This window comes from Anarhichas minor, unplaced genomic scaffold, assembly GCF_050575085.1.
Source record: "Anarhichas minor isolate MPS153535 unplaced genomic scaffold, ASM5057508v1 ptg000074l, whole genome shotgun sequence".
Taxonomy (NCBI): domain Eukaryota; kingdom Metazoa; phylum Chordata; class Actinopteri; order Perciformes; family Anarhichadidae; genus Anarhichas; species Anarhichas minor.
Window position 1 is genome coordinate 10,449,509 of NW_027466520.1, and position 24,033 is coordinate 10,473,541.

The following is a 24,033-nucleotide window of genomic DNA, read 5'->3' on the forward strand; positions in this document are numbered from 1 at the left end:
CGGTTCATATGTGTTTTTATATGTGTGTGTGTGTGTGTGTGTGAGAACAGTATCTGTGTGGACTTACGGTCAGTTCTCCTGCTGTCAGTCAAGTCTCGGTCAGTGAGGTTGTGTCCAGGCCTGGAGGAAGAGCGAGGAGGTCTCTCACCGTCCTCAGCATTCTCTTCTGAAAATGCACATAGAAAACAACTACATTACCCATGATGCTCTCGAAACAAACTATGTCTGCTGGCTTGGGCACCAGCACTGAGATATCAGATCGCACCATGTCACATAAGAGTCATTTTACATTTTCTTTCCTGCTTGCACATGTTCAGTTAATCCTCACAAACCCCCCTTTTTCTAAACAGCGGTCGGTTTTAAATATCTCACCAGCAAGTACGGTAATGCTTCTAGTGACTTGGACACATGTTCTGTTGAAAGTAGCCCTATCATGCCACTTCTAGTTGGGTGAAACATAATACATACTGCCTTAAATTAGGGAAGTTGTGTGACAACAAAATATGTCTAACTGTTAAACTGTTTGTCATTTCGGTTCCCTCTCCAAATAAGGCATTTTCCCCCCATAATAATGTAATTAAATGTATTTTAAGACTTTAACACACAATAATGTTTACGTGAACATACCCTTTAAATTAATGTTAAATATTTTCCCTGTTATTCAATCTATTCTAATTATTATTTCAGGTTAGAAAAGTGTTACAGCAAAGAAAAAAAAAGAAATGTTACTGTTTTAATGTAAAAACTCAATTGTATGAAAGAGTTATCTATTCCACTTTCCTTAAAACACTGAACAAGTAGAGACTAGTATTAACAGTATCTTATCGCCCATACCCACTCTGCTCCATAAAGTCAAAGTCAAAATTGAAAAAGCATGTGAGGATGTTCACTACCTGCGCTGTGTGAAGATATTGTGTCTATGTATTTCTGTTACCTCTGTAAAAAAAATATGTGTGCATGCACACACACACACAGACCCACAAACCAACACACACACGTGCAGCTCTGTACTATTAGCAGATTAGCCTGCCCATCTCTGAGAGTTCAGCCCCTTGTTTGATAATTCTGTGTATCTGCAGTGTTCTGCCAGTGGATTAAAGTGTGTGTGTGAGTGTGTGTGAGTGCGTGTGTGTGTGTGTGCTTTGTGTGTACGTGTGTATATGTGTAGCCAGCGCAAGCTAACACTAATCCTAGCCGAGCCCCAGCGCTCCCTTTCATCCAGCCATCATTTGTCTCCGGCTGGGCTGATGTCACTTTGTAATGAATTTTGAGCAGTCTGAGAGAGGCCAGATAACCAGGCATGCGCACACTCAGCACAAACACACACACACACACACACACACAAAACATAAATACACACGTATAGTAACCTCCTCCATCTCAGGGTAGCACACCCAAATGCAAAATCAAAAAGAAACACTTGCACACAGGCGTCAAATCATACACACGCTGTATCATATTCTCACACACATACACACACACAGAGCAAACCGTTAAAAATTTCATGTCTTCTAAGCGGGGGGAAGGAGGGGTCTCTTTCACCACAAACCCCTCACTCTGCCAGAGAATGAAACTGGTGTATGTGTCTGTGAGAGTGTGTGTTTGTGTGCGAGTGTGTAAAAGAGCCGCACTCATCAATCCTGCACTGCCTTAATAACCATATTTTACAACACACACACTCGCACGGAGCCATATTCATAGAAATCAGGCAAAGGGTGCATTGAGGTCAGCTAGCATTTGCATACAATCACTTTGGCCATTGTATGACGAGCACAAGGGGGTCTGCAAAACCCCCCTTGGAAACATGATATGATTAACCCTTTCACATACAGCGGGGCGCACACACACACACACACACACACATACGTACACAGCAAAAGACACACAGACACGGACAGACACATAGACTAAGTGCTGGCGCCGTTGCTTTAAGCGCCAACACATTAAGTGGACATTATATACAGCATGAAATTTTCATGGCAGATGCTGGCATGTGATTGAAGAGGAGAACTGTGGTTGTGTGTGTGTGTGTGTGTGTGTGTGTGTGTGTGTGTGTGTTCATATACATGAGCGCTGTTGTATTTTTATGTGTGTGAGTGCTGTGCGCATTTTGCACGTGTATACACAGCCTATCTCAAGGTGTATGTGTGTCCTTGTACATGTGTGTGTTTGTGTGTGAGCGAGAGAGAGAGAGAGAGAGACTGGGACTGCACTCTGCTCCTGATGTTTTATTAATACGTTGGTGACAACGGGGATGAAATATCTCCTGTCAGCCAAGAGAGCCCGGGCTGCAGAAATTGCAATTTTCACTGCTGGTGCTGCAGCGTCCATCTTTGTATTTTAATTCACCCCACCTTCGTATAGAGGGAAAGAGGAATCATGAGTGTGTGTGTGTGTGTGTGTGTGTGTGTGTGCGTGTAAATATTGCTGTGTGTAGTGGGTTTGAAAGTCTTTCATCATTGGTTTGTCTTTTCTCTACACTTGACTTTTGTTCGATGCCAAAGAAAAGCAAATGGCACAAATCGAACACCATGTTTTACAGAAGAGTGAGAAAAGAAGGGGAGGGAGAAGGGTCAAACCAGGAATACAGAGAGAGAAAAATAAGCTCTCGAAGATCCCACATACTGCAAGGTCAGGACAATATTTTAAAAGGGAGACTAAAAAAATCTCAAAAAGCAGAAGAAAAAAAGAACAACACCTTTTCATCTCTTTTGTCATTGTCTGCTTTCAGTCCTTCACTCCACCGAATGTATGTAAAAATAGATATACTATTGCTTTGATCATAACCAACCTGCCTTTATATACAGGTTAATTGTACATTTGTATTATCATATAATAGCATCACTATGGAGCTTTTAATTTCCATAACAAATTCATATTATCTGCTGTGACTTTAAAGAAACATGTTGGATAACTAGAACAAGTTAGTGATCATTATCACGCACACAATCTCTAACATAGCTGATGTCCTTAAGTTTAACCTTCATTTGCTTGATACTGTTTTGATATAATGTTTGGAAGCTATGATCGCACATTTCATGTTAGCATTTTAAAGCAAATTGAACATACAAAGAAAGGAGGATATGGGTTTTGGAGAAAGTCGTCATAGATGAAGCCAGTGCTTGATCATGACATTTCTAAACCACCATATTAACTAACCTCTAGGGGGCAGTCTACCTGTAGCTAGATAGGACACAAGAGAAAGGAGAGACAATGAACAGAGAGAGGGAAAGAGAGGGAGGAATGAGGGTGAAGAGTGGGTGAAGAAAGAGAAAAAGAAGTAGGAAAGGAGGGGTGATCATCTGGGCCTCATCAGTGGGTTTTTTTCACTCCTTTCCCCTTCTAGCCGGTTAGATCTGTGGTGAGTGAGTGTGTGAGTGCGTGCGTGCATACGGGGAATGTGTTTCCACACTGAGGACATTCCCAGACGAGCTCTCTCAATACATCAGCACAGCGTCTGCCCTCTGACTGACCCTGACAGTTACACACCACGCCAATGTGTACGTGAGTGCGTGTGTAGCTGCGTGTGTGTGCACATGTTTAAAGTGTGTTTGTGTGGATGTGCGCCATTGATCAAGTGAGTGAGACAGTAACTGCATGTGTTTGCATGTGAGTTGTCATGTGCAAGTGTGTGTGTGTGTGTGTGTGTGTGTGTGTGTGTGTGTGTGTGTGAAAGAGAGAGAGCATAGGAGAGGGTTCTGTGGCAGGGACTCTTAACCATCAACTTAATCGTTACCAGAGGACTCAAAGAGCAAAACTTTCGCAGTCACCTTCCACTGCCTTGTGCCCACGCACACACACACACACACACACACACACACACACACTCACACACGCACACACACAGGGAGTTGGTCAGGCTGTGGAGGGTGTGTGATTTTGGCAGCCTGGTGGGACTCTCTTTGATGTGGGTCGGTCGGAACATTAAAGCCGGCCGGTGAGCTCGAGCTAACCACAGACCCTGGGTCCGATTACCCTGCAACCAACACCAGCCTATATTTAACCGCTCGAAAGTACGAATAATTAAGTGAGTCTTGATCAAGGATACAGCCAAATCAGTCTGGTTTTAGATGTAACTATTAATTGGAAGCCAGTGTAACCAATTAGGTCCCTGGATGAATAACTCACTTGTTTGCCCAATAAAAAACTCCTGAAGATCCATAAACGCAACATATTTGGTTTACATGACCTTAGAGAAAATTGTGTTCTGAATTATTTCCGTACAATTTCCGTACAAAAATATCTCACAGTTACTACAAAATATCACAGTCAAAAATAAAAGAGCAAAACAGGTTTTGACAGACAGACACAGGAGGATGTGGAGAAAGATATATAGAAAGAGACGTTTGGAAAGAATGGAAGAGTAGACATATGGGAGATGGAGGCAATGGAGGATGTATTGAAAGTGTCAGTGTGTGTGTTGTGTGTGTGTGTGTGTGTGTGCCCTCTAGCTGTATAATGACCTGCTCTGAGACCACTCGCTCCCTTTCCCGTCTCCCCCTAAGGGCCCATAACCGCCATGCCGGGTCATTATGTGCCCGGTGGAGGACTCAGTCGTACAGCACAGGACCGTAAAGCAATGCCACGCGGAGGAACTGGACACGGAGGCACCAAAATGGCTGAATTCATTAGCTGGGCCGAGCTGCCTCTAATTTGCTTCCCTTGGGCTAGGATAGTGCTCATTAAAGGGGTAAAGGAGTAAAAAAACATTTACATTATTGTTTATCTTAAATCACGGACACTATGAAAGCAGAGCGTCAAGTGAAACGGTAATTACTGCCAAAGAAAATATTATGAGAAATATATGAGAAATGCTTTAACTACTAGACTGAGAAGCCATTACTGTATAGCTGTTAGGACTCTATATGCTACAATAGTGTGTGTGCTGTTGTGTTATATGTCTAAAAATACTTATAAAGACGAGATTTGGTATGTGTCTGATGTATCTGTGGTAGTAGTGCAGTCTTAATGTTTTGCGTAACACCCATGACTGCCATGTCTCCCCCACTTAGCCATGATGTTGATGCTGATTTCTTCTTACAACTCTGGTCATGTCCCCTGTGAGACCACGGGACCATGTGTGTGTGCGTGTGTGTGTGCGTGCGTGCGTTTGTGTGCGTGTACGCAAGGAATAAGGGCCCTGTGATGTCACATTCCTGCGCCGCGCGTGGCTCTAGTTTGGCCTCTAGGTTTTAAAGGGGAAAGCTTTGAAACATTACACCATCCCACACAGTCAGAGCCATGCGCGCACACACACACACAGTCAAGGGCCAGTGGTAATACTGCTAGGGTAATAACCTTACAGACTTACTGATCTCCCTCCCTCCCGTTCTCTCACCCTCAAATCTTTATTTACCCTACTCTCCCTCTTTATCCCCTCTCTCTCTCTCTCTCTCCCCTCGTTCTCCCTGTACCTTTCCCCCCCGAATTTCAGCGCGTTTAACAAGCATTTAGATCTTAACCAGATGTTGTTAATGTAGCATGTCTAAAATACTAAACATCAACCCAGCGGAGAGGGGCTACAGCTCCTGCACAGGGCCTGGGAATAACTGACACACACACGCACACACACCTGCACTCGCTCACACACACCTACACACAAAACACTCTGCACATAACACACATTAACTCCCACGCGGCGCTCAATGTATTTCATGCACAGAGGCCCACAGCCCACATGCTAACATGTAAACACACACACACCAGCACAAGCAAGCACACGTGTTTCCATCCACACGCTCCAATCCACCCCCACCCACCCACTTATTGCTTAAAACACATGAGAACTTATTACACCAGCAAAAAACATCTATTGTTTTGCGGGTCGACTCTGAAAGCCAGACAATAGGATTGTCACATTTAATACGCTTCTGGTGTGAATGTCAATAAGTTGAACTGACAGAATAAGCTGAAAAAATGACTTTTGTGTAAAAAATAAAACGCTTGTATCAGCAGTTCCAAATTTGCTTTGTTGTTGTCAATTACGACTTCCTGAGACACTTCATTGTATTTTCTTTCGCTCAAATTGCCCGCTCCGCTGTCTTGCAGGCGACTAACAAAACACCTATTACTCTTTTGAAAAAAAAAAAAGAAAAAAAAAGAAAATCATATGAATAAACATAGCCAAGATTAAAGGCTTGCCGTGTCTTGCTTGCTGCGCAGACAAAAACTGTTGTTTCGTGTTAAGAGGGGTTTCATTTTCAGTGCTGTGAGCACTTGGGGCGGAGGGGGGGGGGGGGGGGGGGGATGATATTAATGATTCTTTAATAGCAAATACAAAAGGTTTTCACAGGACAAAAATATGGCTTCAAAAGGTTCAGTGGTGAAAAAAAAAAATTGCTGCAACACCTGGCTTTATACAATAGGCTAGCACACCTACTGTACACCTCCACACGTGTGTGCACACATACACACACACACACACACACACACACACACAAACACCTGCATCTTACACAACAGCCATATTGCATTTCGGCTGTTTGAATCACCTTAGGCTGAGTAGGTGAATTGAAGAGGCGGCACGGCAAGCTTACTGAGGGATTTAGGAATAATTTGAAAAGAAGATTCCTCTCCTCTGTTTTATCCCAACAGCCCCCCCTCCCTATTTTTTGCTTTTCCTGGTCTTTTATGATTCCGTGGCCCAATATTTATCTAGCCCTGATTATAAACATCTGGCCAATGGGGCAGAGAGCACAGCGGCAGCCGCAAAACACACACACACACACACACACACACACACACACACACACACGCACACACACACACACACACACTCTCGGAGAGTCACACACATCGTGGAAATATCACACACGCTCACCAACGTGACCCTGTCAGGTCCAGACCGGAGGACGGAGGGAGAGAGACACAGAATGACGGAGAAAGAGAGAAAGACAGTCGGACCAGACAGAGACAGAGACAGAAAGAGAGAACTAGAAGCTGAGGGTTAATGGCCTTCCCATCTCTGTGATAAGAATTCATTCTGTTCTATTACCAGCACTTATCTACAGAGGCTGCTGTCTTTCCCCGCTCTCTGCCTCAAAACAGACAGACACACACACACACACACACACACACACACACACACACACACACACACACACACACGCACAGCGAGGGTCCGAGATCGATAGATGAACCTAATGAAGAAAGCAGCTGTTTCTCGGCATACCTGCTCAACTCTATCAGGCCAACAAGATCTCCCTGCCGTATTCATCTGTCTCTCCATCCATCCATTTATCCATCCACCTATCTGTCCATCTATTTTTATATCTTTATACACAGCTATCCATCCATATACCTATCCTATTTGTTCCTCAGTGCCTCTCTCTATCTGTCCATCCATCACTACACTTGTAAACAAAAGGGTACCAGCAGGATAGATATAGTTTCCAATCGACCAGACTGGTCCTTGTCATGTATTTAAGGTTTATTTATTTTCCGAGAACTAATACGAGGCAGGGAATCGGGGAATCTAATAAAATGGCTGCCGTGGTTTCAGAGAATGGCCGTGTGTGTGTGTGTGTGTGTGTGTGTGTGTCTATGCTTAAAATAGGTTTGTGACGGGCAGTGGCCAAATGGATAATGCTTAAACAGATCTTTATCCTATTGGGCCAGTGTCCCGTTTTTAGCTGCATAAAAAACATCTGCTTTCAGAGCCACCAAAAGAGAAACTGTAAGCCTGGATGGAAATCAAACAAAATATTTAAGTAGATGGAAAGGAAAGATAGAAATACAGTTATAGGATCATGAAAAGATGTATTGTTTAGGGCTGTGTAGCTTTTATCAGGTCATATCTTAAAAATTTGATTTAGCACAAGAGAAATGTGAATCCTCATTTTCAAGAACTACACATTTATAATATTTCCAACACGTTTGGTACGCATGCTGCATTCAATACATAATTATTAGCAAGAATAGCAGTGTGTTTGTGGGAATTACACATAAAGAATTATGACAAGAAATGACTTCATGTTTCCATTCACTCTATTCATTTGCAACACTTTTTCTATGAATACATTGATGGGGGATTCGGTTGAGTCGGGGGCACCACATAGCTGCCATTAGCGCATAACAATTGCACACACTGACAATAAGTCCATGTGACATGTCTTTTGCCATACAAGAGGGTGCAAAACAAAAATGCGTGTATCATCAGGGCCGTATTATGTGTTGAGGTTAAGGAAGACGGTAGGACCCTTCAACATAAGAAGAATAGAGTCATGGAAGAAAAAGAAAAATATCTTCAAGCCCAAATATTCATTAGGTTGCTCAGAATCATCCCCAAAAGGAACACATGGAGCCTGTAATACATGGGCACATACGTTCACACACACACACACACACACACACACACAAACACAAACACACACACACACAGAGAAATACACAGACCTGGGGCAACTGGCCCGGAGATGGTATTCGCAGACAGTTACAAATAAGGAGTGTTGGCTTTCCTCTGACTTTCTCAAAAACATGCAAAAAATGTCCATTTCATTACTGACTAAACAATGTCATATGGGCCCCCACTGGCCCTAATAGAAGCAGACAAAGACAGAGCAGCACACATATGCTTCGAATAAATCAGATTACTGAGGGAGAGTGGGGGAGAGAAAGAGGGGAAGAAAGAAAGACACCGCCAGACACTTAGAGGATCGACAATATTCCCTTTTCTTGCTACCTCCACCCCTCCCTTTCTCCTTTCCTTCACTTTCTTAACTCCCCGAACCCCCCAGCGGGATCTGTTTTAGATTTGAGCCAGTGGTAGAGCCATATCTCTTCCTTATCTCTGCTAGCCGTCAGAAAACAGAAAGCTCCATGTTTCCATGCATTAGACTCCCTGCCCCTGACACGCCACTTGAAAATCTCACAGCCCCTCAAAATGGTTGAGCTGGAAAATAAAAAGCAAAGATATCATTTAATCAAATGAAATGCAGGTTACCGGGTTGCATGGATATCACTTTTTGAAGTGCGCTCTGATACAGTGTCATATCAAAGTAAATGTCAGCCGTGAAAATTATGGAAATGCGTTTTTTGGCATTGTGACAACAAATGTCATCCAATATCCCCCAAAATGAGATCACTCTTTGACAACCACAAAGCGTCATTAACTGTATTTGCAAATCCATCAGAATTGTAAGGGGCTGTGACATTTTGTACCCCCTGACCACCTCTGGGGTTTTAAACCCTATGAAGATAACCCGTTGTGTTTTTGGCTCCAATTATGCCAAAGCCCTTCTCTGACAACTGTAAAGGGAAGTATTGATTAAAGTTGGAACAAAAAAAAAGCTTAGACAGGGTGGAGAATATGTTAACAATTTGAAGAAAAAGGAAAAATCAATATTCAAATGACTTCGTATATTGATTTATAATTAAGTCTTAATTGCGGCAAAGGCTTGGACTTTCAAAATGCCGTGTGACGTTAGCCGGGAAACAAGATAGGGGAACATTATTGATACACTTTAACATTGGTGGTCGCCCAGACATTGATTCAGCCGTTTTGCGGTGCCGTTGGCATGCTCTGAGGATCTAAATGCTTGTGCTTTTGAGGGAAGCACCTATACGCACAAAGTACTGGGAAAACATGCACATACACCTGCATGCACAAACAAATACACACAACTAAGTGAACTAACACAGCATAATTAACCTTCATCCGGGAAAAGTCAGGGCTGCCTTATCTGCAAACTTGACTGTGCGTGTGTGTGTGTTTGCTTGTGTGTACGTGTGGTAGTTACAGCATTAGGTGTGGAACTGATCGACTTCAGATGGGGTTGGCGGAGGTATTATTCTGGACAAAATAGTGAGTGAAAGGAATGTGTGTGAGTGTGAAATGTATGCTTACTTAAGCTTACGTACAGATTTGTATGTCCCACTGCATTCATTTGTGATCCCAGTGTGTTTGTTTGTCCCCTCATGTGCTTCAAGAAATGCGGCAATATGTGAGTGTGTGTTTATGTTCAAATCTGTGTGTGTATTTGTCCCCACGGGCCTAATCAGGTATCAGATACCTTTTGTTTTGGGAGCTCATTGATGGATGAAATCTTTATCTGTGCTATTGATCAGGAGGGCGCGGGTCCTAAACTGTCTGTCTAGCTGCCTGCCTGCTCCAGCTCTAACAAGATTGCCAGGGCCGAGTATATCAGTTAACATTTAATCAATGGCAGCTTAAGACACTGGGGCTAAGGGAAAGAAGCCCACCGCTTCAGCCCCCTGCCCCAAACCATTACCCAGGATTGAATGGGAAATATATGTGTGTGTATGTGTGTGTGTGGGGGGGGGGTTCCAGATGATTACAAGGGATTGGGTCTGGTTGATCACATGTCTTCAGGGGACAGAGGTGTGAGTATGTGTGAGTTTCTACGTCAGTGTTTACAGGCATGCGAGTGCTGGCTTGTCGATACATGTTAATACGCCAAAAAAACGCCAGAGGGGGTGGTGTGTGCTACGCTGCCTGTGCCGCTCTGAACAAAATAGAAAAACTGAATGAAGTGACTGATGTGTTTCGAAGAAAATCGCCATTCAAATCAAGTGAAGGCTTCAAATTGTGCGTGTCTGTGCAAAAGTATACACACACTGCAGTGGAAAGATATGACATATCTGGCAAAGCGTGTTCTTCTCTTTTTTTTTTTGCCTTGCTTGCAAAAAAAACAAACCCTGATGGTAAAATGCAAAACAGGAGAGTCAGCAAAAAAGAAATATGATCAGCGAGACCTTTTTCTTGCTTTTTGATTTTACCATCAGCTCATCTTACTGTAAATGAAACCCCATCAGATCTAAGCGGTAGATCTGTCGTCTCCCATCTCCAATCTTTTCTTTCATTTTCATATTCATGCTATCACTGGATCTCATCATCATCAAATGTCATTTTGAGAGAACTAAAGATGTACTTACAGTATTTGCCTGTGCAATGTGTGTGTGTGTGCTTATGTGTGTAAGGTTCTGAATGATAGTGTCCGTGTGAATGTGTGTGTTTGTCAGGGGGTTGCTCTGAAGGGGGAAGCCCCTCTCACGTCCCTGCCTTTCGACCAAAGCCTGGGAGATTCCCACCACCAAAAATCAATGTGTGTGAGAGCATATGTGCGCCTGTGTGTGTGTGTGTGTGTGTGTCAAGGTTTTGTAAGACAAATCTCTTCAGCGTGCGCCGCTTTACTGCTATTGAACCAGGCTTCGATCACTCGGCCACTGTGAATAATGCAAGGGAGGCTACTGCTCACTTACAGCACAGGATGCTTGCGCGTGTGTGTGTGTGTGTATATGTGTGTTTGTGACAGTATGGTCCTTTTTCCTTCTTGCAAATGCAACAGGGCAGTTCTTCGACGTTCTTCCACTTGGCCCTCTTAATCTCATGTCAGATACAGGAACTCCCACATTGATACTGTCTCTTTGAGTGTGCGCCACGTGAGTGTGTATATGTATGTGTGTGTATGTGTGTGTGTGTGTGTGTGTGTGTGTACGCGCGTGAGTGTGTACGCTGGAGGCTTCTACAGTAGACGGAAAGAGCTTAACTCAAGCAGACAGCTCAGGCCTGCACTTTGACACACCCTGACTCATTACATACAGCCGGCACACAGAGGAATATTGTCATTAAAAAAGACAATTAGATATGAAGTCAAGGGAGCATCACTTACACACACATGGACACACACGCCTGCAAACACACAGCGCAGGAAATATAGGTGAACTCGTCTTCATATCCCCAGGTATATGAAGCGGAGATATTAATAATCAGGATGTTACAGAGTAATTAAAATTATTCCAAATGATGAGTGTGTGTGTGTGTGTTTTGTGTGTGTGTGTTTCTGTTAATTAAGCTGAATGATTTGATATGACACAAACCGTAATGCTTTAATGGTGTCCTATACTTGATGTGGCTGGAGGGGACGACAGTTGATGGGGCTATACGGAGAGACAGGGCGACACACACTCACGCACAAAAACAGATACAGCTGCTCATCGGCCCTGCCTAAGAGCAGGATCTCTTTTTTTGACATAATTATCTGTGTCATCACTTATGAGGCAATTAAACAAACATCAGTTCCTATTTCCTCTCCCTCCGTCTCTCTTCTCCTTTTATTCTGCTTCCTTATCTCCTTCTCTCCTGCCATCTGTGCTCCCATCGCCTCTCCTCTACTCTTTTTTTTATTTAATCTACTCCTTGCTCCTCTCCTCTCCTCTTCCTCCCCTCCTGTGTGACTCCAGACAAGGTTTCAATTTCAGCATGCTGATTGTCTCATTGCCGACTCTATGCATGTCTAACACTTACTGGCACTCTGGGGACCGGCAATACACACCATAGAATGCCTATTACACTCCCACACGTTTCTGGTGAGTGTGTGTTCGTGTTTGTGGTTGTGTGTGTGTGTGAGTGTTTGTGTGTAAGAGGTGATGAGGGTGTAAAATGCCTATTACGCTGAGAGTCTGGTCTCTCTTACATTGGGGAGAATTCTCTGGCGCCTAAAGAGCAGAAAATTGCAACGCTCCTCTTCCTCACTCCCCATTAACCTTCTTTTGAAACAAAAGCCTGACCAAGGTGTGTGTGTGTGTGTGTGTGTGTGTGTGTGTGTATGCGTGTGTATATCCTTGCCCATTAGCCTTATGTGCCATCGTGGGTAAAGCACCTTGTGGGCCCAACCAAGCAAAAACCCTTGTGTCTTTTCTGCATATACCGTACGTTCTCTTTGTTTTCTATTTTATTTAACCGCCCTCTATAGGCTACTTTTTTATGCATACTGCACTTTTACATAGCAACAGCGTCTGTTCACCATTGTTTTTGTCTCTCTATCCAGTCACCCAAATGTATATTTCTGTGCTCCTAAATTAACTTGTCACTCATGTTTTCCTTATTTTCCTCCATCCTTCATGAAAAATACAGGGAGGGGGGAGATGGCATCTTATGAAGAGCGGGCATATTTGTCTAATTCGCATAAAGACATCCACATCAAAGCACAAATCAAGACCAAGGCTCATTCAGTGGATTTTTATCAGTCCATCCATTTCTCGTTCTTTTTCTCCAGCATCCTTTTCCCCCTCTGTCACATTCCTCTTTCTCTATTTATTTTCAGAGTGTTATTAGGACATGATAAAAGCGAAAGAGATGTCATGACATGAGACCCCCTGTTAGCATTAGGAGGTTGGAGGGAAAACGAATGAGAGAACGGTGGGGGGAAAAAGGGAGAGAAAAAGATGAAAGAGATTTGTCTGGAAATTATTGCTCACAAGGCATTGATTCTCTGCTTTAATCTCACAGTGTGCTCAAATTTCCTATTAGGGAAATGAAGAAAAGGAGAGAGAGGGAGATGGGTCTTATTCACATAGGTGGGGAGGTGAAACGGGGCATGTCTCTCAGTGTTTCTTTGGGCAGACATAACATACTATTTCCCTTATTCTCAAAAGAGAAGCCATGTCTAGGATATATATTATTTCGCATGTGCTGTTTTGCTTTAAGGCCATTAGTCTGCTGTAAGTAACCATTGGAAAGGAAAAGCTCTTGCTACTGAACAGCTGGAGGGTCATATAGACACGCACACACACACACATACGACAAGCCACTGACAGCTGCTATAGCTGCAAAGCTTCCTCCGGTTAGCGACGATTAGCCTTTGCTATAGGTAATCAATAGCTGCTATCAATTCCATACCTCCCACTGATGGATGAGGTAAAAGAAAGAGAGAGGAGAGTGAAGAAGAAGGGATCAGTAGGAAATCATTTGTTGTTGCTGCTGCTGCTGCTGCAGGAATGAAATTCTACCTGACAATAGTTTCTAAAGTAAAGTTCCTGCTCTCTTCTTTGTGTGAGTGTGTGTGCATAAAGGCTGCCTTTAATGTCCATCTGTGAATTGTATCATCGCGGTCTGAGATTAGTGGCTGCTTGGACCAAGTGAGTGTATTGCCTGGTTACCGCGGCTCCGGCTCCACACAACCCTCCTTCCATCACCGGATTGTTTGTCTTAATGCTGTGTGACATGGCCCATTGTTTTGTCCATCTGTGGTTAAGAGTCAATGGACAGAGGGTGTATGAGGGGATCGGGGGTGAGAAAAGAATGGAGGTGAGGGAGAAGAAAATCAAGAAGAGCAGGGGTGAAAAAAAGGGGTGGGTGGGGGGGGGGGGGTGGTGGTGGGAGGGGGGCTGAAGGCAGAAAAAAAGTAAAGACAAGATGGGGACAAGACCTGAAAGAAATATTGAAAGAGACTGACAGTAAGGGAAAACATGCAATAACCCTGTGCTTTAAATATAGTCCTTATATTCACCACTTCCTTTTCCAGGACCTTCTAGAGGCTTTCGGTTCCATATGGAGCGGGGCCTTAAGCTCTTTGTGATATCACTGACGTGAAAGACGTCCTGGCCCCGTGACGCCAGTCCCCTCTTCAAAGGGTTAAGTCATATTTAGTATGCGTCCTCATAGCCCCACGGCTTTGTATTGTAAATAAGACTAATGTGGCATTGGTCAGGTATGCTAATTCAGATAATCAGTGCAATTTCTGCAAATTATAACTGTCAGTGTGGTGGGCACAGAACCTTGGCGGAAAACATGAGGGAACAATTTAACCCGGGTAATACCCCTCCACCAAAGAGCTGCTCAACTCAAAGAAAAACAATCGGCCTGAGCCCATACCGCCCCAACACACCATTTCAAAAATAGTTTATGGTGAACGAGGCTCATTTTTTTCTCAGGCACAAGTCAGCTTGCTGCCCTTTTTTTTTCCAATGTGCACACACAAACCGCAAAGTAATTATAATTCACTTGGATGGAATTATTCAAAAAATGACCACATCTTTTACTCCCTGGGCCGTAGAGAATATGGTTTTGGGAAATTTAGGGTAAATTGCTACTTGCTGAAAATATAATAATATACATATATGAATGTGTCTTATTTTGATTTGACAAATGATTTAAAATGCAGCGTATTGTCTCCAGATAAATGTACAGCAATAAAAAAACTACATATTTCACAATAATCCTCTTGGCTGACATCACATCTCTCTCATCAGAATAGTTCTCCCCAGGAACTGCTTTTTACTCATGTTGGGCACATAAAATAACATTCCACGTTTTTATTGTATGAGGAATGGATCCAGCCGGACTGAAATCTGTGGACTTTACCTTTTATGTAAGTAACTTCCTGTTTCACAGTAAATGAGAAAGAAAAGGTCACGAATAATTTATTATCTGTAGGCAATCAGAAAGCAAATCAATATGTAATATAATTGGCTGCCTTAACCTATTAAACTTCTAATCTAAACATAGATATCTTACAGGTACGGGTGACATAAGAGGGGTGACATATGCAACACAAGAATAAAACACTAAAAAAGGAGGAAAAAAAAGTTCTTTGATGAGCCAGTCAGCTGGTCATACCTACTGCAGTCTGACTTGAAAAAGAAAATGGCCACCACTGCGCTAACTCTAGCGGTTAGCTAGATCTGGGTGTGTGTTGCATCCTTTCTCTCACTTCTCCGGCCATCCGTGAATGTTTATGTAATGGCCACAAATTACTGAGACAAACCCTGGAAATAGACTTCTGTCTGAGGAGAGACCTTCCTACGAAAAAAGAAGACAACCGCTGGAATGGCGAAACCACCCCCACTACCCAGAGGGGGGGAAAAAAAGTATAAAATGAAGAAGTGAAAGTGAGGAAGGAGGGAAAACCTAATAACTCAAAAGATGCATTGGTGTCATCGCATCAAAATGCTCTTTGGGAAACAGTGAAGCCCTTTCCCACATTGAAAATTGAATGATCGTTTTCGGTGCTTTGGCTGAGTTCAGACACATACAGTTTGGGTTGGGTAAAATTGAAAACAAGCAATGTCGGCGCACTTGGAAACATGCAAGAAGCCACACTTGCTCTCATATTCCATCACTTCCTGCTGGAAGGACAGGCACATATAAGGACAATAAGTGTCCATTAGGCTCTGTTTTTAGCCTACAGCTGCTATCTAAATGGTTAGAACAGCTACACTAATTTTACTGGAACCAAAAATGACCCAGAGCCTTATCACTCAGGGAAAACAAAAGGCTCTGGATACACACACACTCACATACACACACACGTACACTCACGAGAAAAGTGTTGTCGGTCTCTCTAAGTCAGAAGAGGTCTTTTGTTTAAAAGGGGGACTCAGACAAAGAGGGTCGTCTCCCTCCCTCTTTAATGCATGTTAGGTGGTGGCGGGGTGGAGGGTGGGGGGCATATAGAGGGATGGAGATGTGTGTGTGGTGGGGTGGTGGACGGATGGATGACAGGGCCGGGCTCTCAGAAATAATTACCTCCATAAGATCCCATCTCCCTTCCCTTTTTGTGAGGGACAGAGGGAGCGAAAGGGGAAACAAATGACAGAAAGTAAAGTATGCATAAAAGGCCCTAGTGTTTCTGCTTGGTCTGGCTTACGAGGAGCTTACACATGATGGAGCACAGGGCGAGGATACACGTAAAAAAACACACTCATGCACACACACACGCGCCTCCTCAGTGTTCTTTATGGCTGAACAAATGGTCAAATGGTTGAGACAGAGACGGCAACAAAGAAATCCCTGTAACAATTTAACTTCAGAGAATGTCTCCAAAAAATCCAGCTAAAATAATTGTTCAAATTATAAAATCGATGATGTACCCATGACTTGTAATATGTCATATTTTTCTTTTTCTGCTTGAATTTTACTAAACAGCTCTATTCAGGGCGTAACTTCATTATAGAGAAGGGCAAACTTTTGGACGACCCTCAAAGTAAAATGGCCTCCAAGTCCTCCATGTTGAGTAGGCAATTCATTTATGCTTGCTCCGCTGATGCAAACTGGCATTTTTTTTATGAACTCAATTTTCTTTAACACTTCTAATTGTACACAGAGAAGAGCAATTTATCTCAGCAAAGGGGGCACATTGGGTTTTTTGTCTATGAAGGACACAGCAATGTCTGTACATGAACATGTAGGTAAGTGCTCACACACACACACACACACACGGACCCTTCACTTTCGCTTCACAACGGTGTTTACCAAGTGTAAAGGATGAGATGGCTGGGCCCAGATTGGGGGAAATACAGACTCAAAGGGATAACAAAGAGCGTAAGGTTCTCAAATAAACATGCACGAGAAAACACATGTATTGACATGCACACAATGCAGTCCAACAGGAGTGTTTCTCATACACTCCTGTCTTTGTTCAAAACACCTATACCCTTGCGGTGCGTCTCTGCCGTACTGTATCCTTAATTAGGCCATAAAATCAGCATCACAATTGTTTAATGAAAGCCATTCACATGTACATAAAGTCCAGAGCATTAGAACTCTTATTCCCAAATGGGCCTATAATTATCTGGCTCAGTGCCAGGTCCCAGGCTTTAAGAGAAAGATACCGGTCAGCACTTAAATTAATCTTTTTCATACCAGTCTCTAATGAACAGAAAGTGCTCGAGTCAGGAGTTGTAGCCCCAGAAAACTAACAGCACGCATACACATGCACGTACACACAAATAGAGGGTCCTTAAACCGAACACCGGCTGGAAATGTTGCCTACTATAGAGCCTTTTCCATTGGTGAAAACATTCACATCATTTATCACCATAGGAGCCCAAAGCAGCTATAACATACATTTTTTTCCATATAACATAACCTACTGTAGCGTGTAATGTTTGTGAAAAGCACAATAGCTCAGCTTTAAAAGAAAAAAAGAAGCAAAAAATATACATTAAAAAACGCTCTATTTGACCGAACTATAAAAAAAGAATACAACCCTGAGTTATTAAATTAAATATCAGTGTTTGATCTCTGGTTGAAACATCCCTCTCTGCAGACACCTGCCAAGTGTGTATGGTCGACAAGGAAATACCGTTGAAACATTTACCACGTAGCCTACCCTGTGAAAGAAAACTGTTCACTAAAAATTATATGGAGTGGGCAGAAGGAGGGCATCCAAAAAAGTGGTTTACCATTTTGGACGCTGCCAGCGTCCGCTTAAGCTTTGCACTAGCTTCCTCATGGAAATTCACCATGTGGCATCAAAGCCAAAGTATAAAACGAGGGCCCTAGCAACAAATATGATGTGTTTTAAGAGTGGAACATTCGAAGTAGGTGCAGTGGGCAAATATTGCGTTTGACAGATTTTAAACCTAGTTGTGCTCACTGGTTTGAGATGTAAAAAGAAGAGGAAAAAAGGGCTTGAAGTCGGGCTTTTGTTCTGGACAAAAAAACGAAAAAAAACGACAGGAGCAGGAGAAAATGGGAGATGGAATAAGCAGGACAAAAAAGGAGAGAGAGAGCGAGAGCAGCAGGAAGAGAGAGGGCAGCGGAAAGGGGGGAGGGGGTATGTTAAAATCTACGGTAATGATTTATCTAAGCATGCTTTTCTGCTGTACCCCAAATTTTACCGAAACTTTGATCCATGTGAAATTAAAACCAAACGTACGGGGGCTACAGTCTCCATTTCAGGATTGGGAGATCCTCTGTTCGTGTGTGTGTGTGTGTGTGTACGTTGGGATTCACATATGTTTCTAAGTGCTGGGCCCCCATCTGCTTTGGGAGTACATGTACAGTATAAACAGGACACTTTGGGGAGCACAGACCCACGCACACACCCACACACACACACACACAGATGGATGTATGGACTAATGCTATTCTGGAATGCTATTCAAAATGTGTTATCCCCCCCTCCGCCAACCTATCCCACCCGCTCCTTCAGGTCAAGCAAAGCAAAAACATGTTAAGCGCTCATTTTCTCCCGGCAGCATTAACATAGGGATGACTAAATAATGGACCCTGACTCTTGGTCTTCTGGTTTAAATTACAGCGTAGCCCCCTCCCGTTACACCCTGAAACCCCTCACCAACCATCCAACCCCCACTCAAAGAAAAACGATTAATCTTTTTTTTTTTTTTTTTTGTCTCTCTGAATGTTTTACAGTTCTGTTACACTTATTAGCTGCTGGCAGGACGGAGAGTCTTAAATGAAAGCCAAATTGCTTTGGTCATGAGAAAGGAAATGAAAGCTCACTCCAGGGAGAGACTGTGTAGCCGTAGCATGTGTGCGTGTGTGTGTACGTGTGTGTGTGTTTGACTAACGTATATGTGTGTACAGGCCGTTTCACTATGAGATACTCCCAAGGTGAAATTTCATAAGCTGACTGCTTGCCTGACTGGGATGTCCCTGTGCACAGGACACTGTGTGTGTGTGTGTGTGTGTGTGTGTGTGTGTGTGTGTGTGTGTTGCGCATATAAGCGCGGCAGCCTAATAGGAACAGTATGCTCATTTTGGAGAGATTAGGAGGAATGGACGGGTCTGTATCGAGAGACGTGATCTGGATATGAAGGCCAAAGGAGGGAGGGAGGAAGGGTGAGAGGTTTGACAGAATAAAGAGGGAGTGGTGCAAGAAAAGAGAAAAGGAGATGAGAGGAGTATAAGGAGTAAAGGATCAGACCTCAAATAAATACAACTGACCACCACAACTGGAATCAGCATTTAACTCAAATCTGAAAATTTTTAAACACAAGCAAATAGAAAATGGCAAAAAAGTCAGGGCATGTGTGTACTGAAGAAGAAAAAAGAAAAGTGATTAAAAAAAAAGGAAATGACGCATGACACCTGAAAACTGCCCCAAAATAGCCTTAAAAATAACAAAAAACTCAAGTCACAACAACTAAAGCAAACAGACAAAGCGGGTTAAGGAAGCACAGACCTTGGCTGGAGCGGCACTCCTTGACGTGGAACAACTCGTTGAAGCTCAGGCCCTCCTCGTCCCCTGCCAGGCCTTGCTGGTGCAGCTGGAGTTTCCTCAGTCCTTCGTTCTGCTGGTGGCGAGCTGAGCGGGTGTGCTGCACCAGGTTGAGGCGGGCCTTGGTGGAGTAGTCGCACAGTGCGCAGTAGTAGACACACGACTCCAGGCTGTACGCGCTGTCCTGCTTCTGCAAGTGCTGTGGAACAGAAGTGAGGAGGGTGCAGATGTTACAGAACAGATTTCATTTAATTTAACATCGACAGTGTCACAGTAGTGCTAGTAGTGTAGTGGTGGGCAGTGCTACGAAAACCTACAATCCAGAGCAACGATTAAATCTCATGGACAAAGACAACTTTGCCCATGAATTTCAAATAGAGAGAACATTATTACAGACACTGCACATTCCAAATGAACTGGACGTGTTTTAGGTGACATAAAGATTAACAACACACAAAAAGTCAGATAAGGGGTTGAGTTCAGAACACTGTTTTTGTCTTTAACATGCACATTGTCCAGCTCTGCTCATTGTTGGCAGCTGCAGGGGTTTCTCATTCAACGTGTGCTGTCAGTTGCAAGCCCTTAATTTCCAGTTGCCTCTTTAATGGCATTGCAGCCTTGCAAAGCTACCCCCTACCTCGATGTGTGCGTGTGCACAAACACGCACACACACAAACACAACACACGCACAGCCCCCATCCCACCTTGCCCTACTCCCATACACCCAGTCAAGCCAAGCATATCAAGTGTGCCTCTGTTGTTGCTGCCGGGCTAATGAACAATGCACAAAAACAAAAGACCAGGCCAAGCTTTTATTATCTGATCCTCTGTGGAGGGAGAGGAAGGAGGGGGAGAGAGAGAAAGACCCAGAGAGGAAAAGAGAGCAAGGAAAAGAGACAGAGACACAGAGGTGGCTCACGAAGGTTCGTTTATGCTTTGTTAAGATTTATTCATACAGCCATGTGAGAAACAGGTGCAGGGCTCTATGCATGAATTAATACACATAATGGCGTGTGCGTGTGTGTGTGTGTGTTAACTTTAGTCTGCCTCTCATGGCTGCTATAGGAAGATGTTTCATTCTTGAAGCACATGAAAAGTGAGCAAGGTAATATTTCCTCCTGAGCATCATGTTATATGGAGCAAGAATAGAGAAATTGGAAAAAAAAATGTTATGTGTGGTGGGAAGAGTAGGGGGGATGGGGGGCAGTTAGCTGCAGGTGTGTGAGTTCTAACCCCCCTCTTCCTCCTTTGACAAACAGGGATTAGCAACATAGCTACAGCCGCTAACACATCTTTTCTCTCTGTCTCTCCTTCTTTCTTTCCTTTTGTAGAAAATCTTACGAGGTTTTTCTCACGAGACGGTGGGACGTCCCCTCGCAGTCAGAGGCCCTTTCAGAAGTCTTAAGTTTTAATTAAGTCGGAGTTGTCAGAAGAAAGCTCCCCTAGTCCAGAGCTCAGGGCCATTAATTACAGCTATCTTTGTTTCTCTGTGAAAGGAGGCCTCCCTTGCTCCTTCTCCTTCTCTTTCTCTCTCTCTCTCACTGCTTCTTTTCTTTCTTCCCCTCCCTCCCTCGCAAGAGAACTGGGCTGCTGAGCCTTACCGTGGAAACCACACACACACACACGTGTGCTCATGCAAGCAAACGCACATACAGCAAATCACAAACACGCAAAGATGCATTCCCAAGAAGATTTGAGTTCATGTCTTTTCATTGAAATATAAATGGTACAAATTTTTTTCAAATTCTTTCGAACAATACGTTTTTTAAATGCTACCAATCATGTTTTGCTGCTCGAAAAACGGTGGATTGCTCCCTCCCGGTTGGGAGTTAGTTGCTGGCCAAAGTGAAGGAGTTAAAGTATTAAGACCCTAGCCCAGGATATGCGGCAGAAAAAGGATGGATGGACCAATCATCTTGTTCTGGCCTCTCATAATGGCCTTCCATATCCACGCAATATGCTAGACACCACACACAAAATCCCCTACACTTGCATATATCCCCACCATCCACATCAATCATTATTATAAACATAATGTGTGATATTTGTTCTTTCACAATTCAATCGTGTCTGGACTACACTCCAATATACTTTTTTTTATGACCAATCTGCTAGAAGTGTGGGTATTTAGAATTGAATGAAAAACTAGTAATCAAACGAAGCCTTTCTTTCCTCCAATGACAACCTATTATATTGACAACTGCTACAGAAGAAAAGCTCATTGGAACGGTGCTGTGTTATGTGAGTGTTTTTTCTTTGCGGAGGAGACAGGCGTGATAGTTGAGAGTCCTATCAGGATGTAGAGGGTTACCAGTGGTTCCTAATGACATGGCCATTAAGGTAATTGCACTGGTTCTAAATTAAAATTTTCATATAAATCAGTAATGGCATAGGACGCTTCACATCCAATCATGTCAGAACGCATATTCTATTTGTTTTTAGGATCTGAAGCGAGTAGCTGGATGATGTACTTGGGGTTGAACCGGGCTGCCAGATAGGTTTAGGCCTAATATTAATTCTCTCCCCATCAGCACATTCCAGAGGGTTTGTTTAAGACCTAAACTAGAGGGCTGTCTGTCGCTCTCTGGCACTCCGCAGGCCTGAAAGGCAGGCGGTCTGGTGATCACAGGCCAGAACATCCATGATTTATGAACTTTTAAAGGAGCACTTTGACTCCTGCCAGGCGTGGGCTGTGTAATGCATATTCAAACACACAAACACACTGTTCCTGCTCCTGGGTTTGCGCCTGTGCGTGTCTGCTTGAAATGTGTATGTAATTTATGCCAGAGCTGATTTGTGTGTGTGTATATGTGCTGTACATACATTTGTGTCAGATGCGTGTGTATGTGTGTGTGTGTGTGTGTGTGTGTGTGTGTGCAGGATGGCAAAAAGGCCCATCCCTGTCAATATGGCACCTCTCCAGAGTGCCTGGTGGTTAATTGTTAGGGATTAGTGTTTGGCAAACAACCAAATAAGCGAACGCTCCCTGTGGGCCAATCAAAACCAGCTAAACAGCACTCCCTGGGTGGACCTAAACATGGCACAGACATCTCTGGATGGTGGAGGAGGTGTGCATACACCCCCCCATACACACAATGCAAATTATGACACTCGGGATTTCCTGTTTACCTGTCAAAAACACAACACTGTCAGCCCTGTCGATGACATACACACATACACACAAACACACACTGGGACTTGTATAAGGAGAGGGGAAGAGAGTCAATTTGACAGGTAAGGGAAGCTCCCTTGTGTAGTGGTTTGCTGCTCTTGTGTGTGTGTGTGTCTGCGTATAAGTGTGTGTGTGTGTGTGTGTGTGTATATGTGTGTGTGTGTGAGGATGACTGAGGACTGCATTCATTATGCAGAATGAGATGTTTACAAAACACCTTTCTCACACATAAACACAAGCGCACACACCTCCCCTCTGCTCGCTCCCTGGGTTTGGGGGGGAGGAAAGCAGCACTGCTGTCTCATATTCATTTGTTCTATCCGTGGTGACAAAGCTGCCTCATTAACTGAATTCTTAATAAGCCAAGGCAAAAGACATCTTCTCACAACTTCTTTTATCTCTCTGTGCGTGCACATGTAAGTGAAAGTGTGTGTGTGTGTGTGTGTGTGTGTGTGTGTGTGTGTGTATGCATGCGGTTGGGTGGGGGTATAATTTCATGCTTCTTTTCTTCGACTGCATCTGTCTGTGTATGTGTGTGTGGGATTTTTATGTATCAATAATTCCAACTCTACATTTATTTTATTTTACCTCACTAGTGTGATTTTGTGTCTGTCTCTTTGCCTTTGCCTGTGATTGTGCGTGTGCACTGCTACTAGGACAAAAATGTTTGGAAAGCAGCGCAAAGCAGTCGGGCTGTGTTTTCCTCCATAAACCGAATGACAAATTAGGGTATTCAGTACAAACATGACTCTTTCCTGTCATTAAGTGTAGAACCAGTCAGCTAATGAACACATACGGAAAAAAAGAACCCTCCGCTACCGCAGCTATTTCTTAATAACCAGTGTGTGTGTGTGTGTGTGTGTGTGTGTGTGTGTGTGTGTGTGTGTGTCAGAGCATGTGTGTACGCGTTTTATATGTAAAGAATCACTACATACATCCTTGTTTTCTATTTGTGTCCGCTGAGAGTATGTGCATGCATAAAAACCTTTTTTGTCTCCTTTCATCCGTGTTTTTTGTTTTAGGGGGAGCAGAGAGCTTGTTGTTGGGTATACCTTCTTTTTGGAACGTCACCAGCTTCCGGTGCTATCCCCTGGGCCCCCGGGGGGCCATCGGAGACAAAAACAGCCCCACTTGGCCCAGCAAACAACAAAAGCG

At 43.5% G+C, this 24,033-nt stretch overlaps 1 protein-coding gene across 1 annotated transcript in view; it reads right to left on the reverse strand.

The window, feature by feature from the left end:
• Positions 1-24,033, reverse strand: part of zfhx4 (zinc finger homeobox 4) — a 79,325-nt gene that overhangs the window by 18,704 nt on the left and 36,588 nt on the right. The window contains exons 6-7 of the mRNA XM_076080590.1: positions 19,671-19,905; positions 68-166 (exon numbers count right to left, since the gene is read on the reverse strand). Coding sequence (XP_075936705.1) covers positions 68-166; positions 19,671-19,905 — 334 coding nt within the window. The remainder of the gene's footprint in view (positions 1-67; positions 167-19,670; positions 19,906-24,033) is intronic.